General features: G+C 44.6%; 1 protein-coding gene across 2 annotated transcripts; it reads left to right on the top strand.

Moving 5' to 3' along the window:
• The first annotated feature begins 783 nt into the window (after window positions 1-783).
• LOC128565681 (tropomyosin alpha-3 chain-like) lies at window positions 784-1,998 on the top strand. Of its 2 annotated transcripts, XM_053562321.1 has the most exons (2): window positions 880-947; window positions 1,082-1,997. In XM_053562321.1, exons 1-2 carry the CDS (start codon window positions 880-882, stop codon window positions 1,560-1,562), a joined length of 549 nt encoding a protein of 182 aa, XP_053418296.1. In that variant the 3' UTR covers window positions 1,563-1,997. The 2 variants fall into 2 exon arrangements, with proteins under 2 accessions (XP_053418295.1, XP_053418296.1); XM_053562320.1 differs by having other exon boundaries at window positions 784-1,998.
• Window positions 1,999-5,558: the final 3,560 nt, after the last annotated feature.

The raw sequence follows: 5,558 nt of genomic DNA, 5'->3' as shown, positions 1-5,558 counted from the left end.
AAGAGTTCCAAAATTGCTGTGAAGGGTAGTCTAGGCACTGGAGTCAGAACATAGCTTCCCAACGGGATTTGAAGGTGACCATAATGATATTCAGCAACAAGGTATGTGGCGCTTCTCTTAGGATGAGTTTATGAACTTAATTGTCAGACCTCATTTATTTAATGCCACTAAACTATACGCTTTAAAGTGGTAAAAAAAAACCCTTCTGACTTTTGGCTCAGAAGAGGCCAAGGTGCAACTTTCTTCAGTCATCCCGAATCTGGATTCAACTGACACCAGCCACCTCCATCGTGCCACTTAAGTTTGACCCCAACAAGATCCAAGTCGTGTACCTGAAGTGCACAGGTAGTGAAATTGGTGCCCCATGTACCCTGACCCCATGATTGGCCCCCTGGGTTTGTCTCCAAAAAGGGTTGGTGATGATATTGCCAAGGCAAGTGGTGACAGGAAAGATCTGAGGATTGCAGTGAAACTGACTATCCAAAACAGACAGGCCCAGACTGAAGTGGTACCTTCTGCCTCTGCCCTCATTGTCAGAGCCCTCAAGGAAAGAAATGGAAAAACATTAAACACAATGGAAATATCACTTTTGATGAGATTGTCATCATTGCCAGACAGGTATGGCAACCATCTTTAGCCAGAGAACTCTCTGAAACCATTAAAGAGATCCTGGGGATGGCCCAGTCGGTGGGCTGCAGCATTGATGGTCACCACCTTCATGACATCATAGATGACATCAATGGTTAAAAAGTACAAGGGAGGAGGAGCGGCTTGAATGCAGGAGCCGAGGCGCGAGCGGGGTCAGTGTAGGCACCATGGCCGGGATCACCACCATCGAGGCGGTGAAGCACAAGATCCAAGTTCTGCAGCAGCAGGCCCATGATGCAGAGGAGAGAGCCGAGCACCTCCAGTGGGAAGTGGAGGGAGAAAGGCGGGCCTGGGAGCAGGCCGAGGCTGAGGTGGCCTCCTTGAACCACAGGATCCAGCTGGTTGAAGAGGAGCTGGATCGTGCCCAAGAGCGCCTAGCCACTGCCCTGCAAAAGTTGGAGGAAGCAGAAAAAGCTGCTCGTAAGAGTGAGAGAGGTATGAAGGTTATTGAAAACGGGGCCTTAAAAGATGAAGAAAAGATGGAACTGCAGGAAATCCAGCTCAAAGAAGCGAAACATATTGCAGAAGAGGCAGATAGGAAGTATGAAGAGGTGGCTCGTAAGTTGGTGATTACTGAAGGAGACTTAGAACGCACAGAGGAACGAGCCGAGCTGGCGGAGTCCCGTAGCCAAGAGATGGATGAGCAGATCAGACTGATGGACCAGAACCTGAAGTGTCTGAGCGCTGCTGAAGAAAAGTATTCTCAAAAAGAAGACAAATATGAGGAAGAGATAAAGATTCTTACTGATAAACTCAAGGAGGCAGAGACCCCTGCTGAGTTTGCTGAGAGATCCGTAGCCAAGCTGGAAAAGACAATTGATGATTTGGAAGATAAACTGAAATGTACCAAAGTGGAGCAGCTCTGTACACAAAGGATGCTGGACCAGACTCCGCTTGACCCGCACGAGATGTAGAGCACCCCAGTCCCCACTGCTGCAGCTTCTCCCTCTGACCCTGACTCCACCTGAGGCCAGCCTGCCTGAAGCTGACCTTTAAACTGAGGGCTGATCCTTAACTGGAAGGCTGCTTTCTCCCTTCTCCACTCCCTCCATCTCCTACCCACCCCACCGCCAGGTCTTTTTCGCCAAACTATCTCTGTGTCTTCCCAGAAATTCCAGCTGGGCTAGAGGCTGATCATCTTTGGGAACAACATTTAAGGGAATGTCAGCACAATGCAAAATGTCTTTAAAAGCATGTTGTGATGTACACATTTTGTAACTACCTTTTCTGTTGTTGTGGCAACCATTTGTAAAACATTCTAGATACTTCCCCAGCTCTTGAAGCAGCAATCTAATCCCTTTCTCACTTTTGGAAGATGACTTTTCAGTTTAATTTATATTGCCCTCTTCTTAGAAGAGGGGGAAAAGGTATGGGCCTGCCTTACTGAGAACCAAACAGAGCCCAGGGAGAGATTCCTCGATGGACAACCTCACTCCTCAAAGTACCAGCCAAACCAGAAAGGTGATCCCAGGAGGAGTTAGCCAAAAAAAAAAGGAAACAACAACAAAAACATGCTGTTGAGGTTTTCAGCTTTAAGATATCTTTGGACAACTTTTTTTATTTTATTCCTTAGAAGTGACCAAATTAAGATGGTAAGACCTCTGAGACCAGATTTTTGTCCTGTCTCTACCCCCTTGCCAATGACTCAGAGAATGGATCATGTGCTCCTTATGTTGAGTGGACCACATAATTGCTCTCCTGCCTTCTTTGTTTTTGTTTTTTGAGACAGAGCCTCAAGCTGTTGCCCTGGGTAGAGTGCTGTAGGATCACAGCTCACAGCAAGCTCCAACTCCTGGGTTCAAGTGATTCTCTTGCCTCTGCCTCCCAAGTAGCTGGGACTACAGGCGCCCGCCACAACGCCCGGCTATTTTTTGATTGCAGCCGTCATTGTTGTTTGGCGGGCTCGGGCTGGCTCTCCTGCTTCTTAAAGAAAATTATATTTTTGCCACTAATTTAGCAATAAGAAACTCATCTCATTACCCTTTCTGGGTCTGAAGCTGCTATGTCTAAAAGTGCCATCTCCTTGTACTTTGCAACAGTCTGTGCTGGAGAAATCTTGAATAGCTTATGTACAAGACTCTGAAATTTTTATATTATTTGAATGCTTCATTTGGTTTGGGGCACCCTGGCCACCCAATCTGGCTGTGAGAGTTCTCAACAGTCTTTGAGCTGGCAGTGTACTGAAAACCTTTTAAAGTTTCTTTCCCTGCCCATTCCCCGCTTTTTGGTGAGGTTTCTCGGAGGCAGGACTGTTAGGTGTACATCCTGCAGCTTATTGGCTTAAAATGTACTCTCCTTTGGTGTGGTCTCTTTGGGGCCAATGGGGACAAAGAGAAAACCAGTAGTGCAACTGTTTTGATACTGAATATTGATATGTGTCTTTTTGAAATAAAGAACCCGTCCCTTCAAAAAAAAAAAAGTACAAAGGAAAATGTTTCAATAAAGGATCATTTAAGCTGGGCACGGTGGCTCACACCTGTAATCCTAGGACTCCAGGAGGCTGAAGGATTGCCTGAGCTCAGGAGTTCAAGACTAACCTGAGAAAGAGCAAGACCCCATCTCTAAAAAGAGCCAGGCATTGTGGTGGGTGCCTGTGGTCCCAGCTACTTGAGGGTGCTTGAGGCAAGAGGATCACTTGAGCCCAAGAGTTTGAGGTTGCTGTGAGCTATGATGCCATGGCACTCTACCGAGGGCAACAAAGTATCTGTCTCAAAAAAAAAAAAGAAAGAAAAGAAAGGATTATTTGACACCTTCTCCCCCGAAAAAAAAATAAAATGGTAAAAGAAAAAAAAAAGACATATCTGACACACCTAAGCATAAGGATATGGAAAAGTTGAGGTTGAAAAAGTAATGTCAGCAGTGCCTGTGGCTCGAGGAGTAGGGCGCCAGCCCCATATGCCAGAGGTGGCGTGTTCAAACCTGGCCCTGGCCAAAAACTGCAACATAAATAAATAAAAAATAAAAGTGTTTAAAATAATGAAAAAAAAATAATATAAAAAGAAAGGTGCTATACCTATATTAATAACCAAATTTTAAGACAAAGAAAACAATATTTGGGGTACAGTTGGCCACTATGCAGTAATAATAAAATTACGACAATATTTTTTAAAGTTCAATACACCAGAAAGCCATAACAATTCTAAATTAATATGTGCCTAATAAGTGACCTAAAAATTTTAAAGCAAAAGTCATTAGAGCTGTAGGGGAAATGAGACAAATGTATCATGATAGTGTGAAGTATCAACAATTTTCTCTCAATTATAGAGAGATCAAGGAAGCAAAATGTCAGAAACTGGCAGCAACAGAGACCTCTGGCATAGGTAATAAAAGCTAAAACATGGTGCACTCGATCAAAGATAATAGATAGATCCATGGATCCTCTCCCCTACATCATGCCACTGGGCAGCTTCTCCTTTCTGAGTCTAACAAAAGATTGGAAATTTATTCTCTGGGAATGATAAAACAGAAGGTCTTTGGGCCAGTAGCTAAGGGGAGTAAGTGTTTGCATATGTGCTGAAAACTGAGACTGCGCCCTCCAACCCTCTTCTGTTTTTTGTTTTGAAACAGAGTCCCACTATATTTGCCCTCAGTAGAGAGCTGTGGCATCACAGCTCACAGCAACCTCCAACTCTTGGGCTTAAGCAACGATAATTGCCTCCCAAGTAGCTGGGACTACAGGCACCTGCCACAACACCTGGCTCTTTTTTTGTTGCAGTTGTCATTGTTGTTTAAGCCTACATCGTCAAAATTCTGAAGAAAAGTCATTTCCAGCCTGGAATTCTATACCAACCAAAGTATCATTCAGGAACGAGGGTAGAATAAATCAATTTTATTTATTCAAGGTTTCCCAAAACTGAACTCTATCAGGTTCTTTTCTCAGAAACACCTAAAAAATGCTGCTATGCTTGAAACGTATCCTCCGAAACTCATATGTTGAATCACCAGTGTGATAGTATTAAGAAGTGGGGACTTTAGGAGGTGATTAAGTCATAAGAGATCCATCCTCGTGAATGGGATTAGTAACCTTACAAAAGAGGTCAAAGGAGCACCTGGTCCCTTTCTGCCGTAGTCTCTTTTGTGAGGGCACAGTTTTCATCCCTTCCTCCATGTGAAGACGCAGCAAGAAGGTACCGTCTTGAAACCAGAAAGACACAGAACCTTTTGCATCTTGATCTTGAACTTCCCAGCTCCAGAACTGCGAGAAATACATTTCTTTTTTTTTTGTAGTAGAGACAGAGTCTCACTTTATGGCCCTCGGTAGAGTGCCATGGCCTCACACAGCTCACAGCAACCTCCAACTCCTGGGCTTAAGCGATTCTCTTGCCTCAGCCTCCTGAGTAGCTGGGACTACAGGCGCCCGCCACAACACCCGGCTAGAGAAATACATTTCTATTCTTTATACAATACACACTCAAAGGAGTTTTGTTACAGCAGTGCAGATGGACTAAAACAAATGCACTGCAACAAAATGAGAGGGTGAACCTAGAAAGAAAAACACACAGGTCAGGAGACAGGAAACTCAACACAGGACCAAAGGAAAGGGAATCCTCAGGTTGGTAGTAAGGGCATGTCCTGGGATCCTGTGTAGGATCAGTCCAAATTGGAAAACAGAAGCCCAAGTTTGGTATGTTGAGGGCTGTCATCACCACACGTTTGACCCCTGCCCCACCACTTTGAACTCATCAACTCTGACAGGACGTGTTCCACCAAAGACAGAAGAGTAAACTGTAAGAAAGAAGATCTAGGAAAACAGGAATTCCAAGAGAACAAGAAAGGTTATTGCGAGAGTGACAGCCAAGTTCTGGGACAATGCAAGGCAGCCCCAAGAGCTACCAGAGCAGAGAGAGGAGAAGGGTGGTCACTGGAATGATCTCTGCAAAGAAAACCATTACACTGACAGATTAACTAGT

This window comes from Nycticebus coucang, chromosome 14 (genome assembly GCF_027406575.1).
Source record: "Nycticebus coucang isolate mNycCou1 chromosome 14, mNycCou1.pri, whole genome shotgun sequence".
NCBI classification, from domain to species: Eukaryota; Metazoa; Chordata; class Mammalia; order Primates; family Lorisidae; genus Nycticebus; species Nycticebus coucang.
Note: the sequence above shows the minus strand (reverse complement) of the source record. Positions and strands in the feature narration are given on the sequence as shown.

Excerpts from the sequence above, each read along its gene's own strand:
- LOC128565681 (XM_053562320.1), top strand. The coding sequence starts at position 816 with ATGGCCGGGATCACCACCATCGAGGCGGTGAAGCACAAGATCCAAGTT.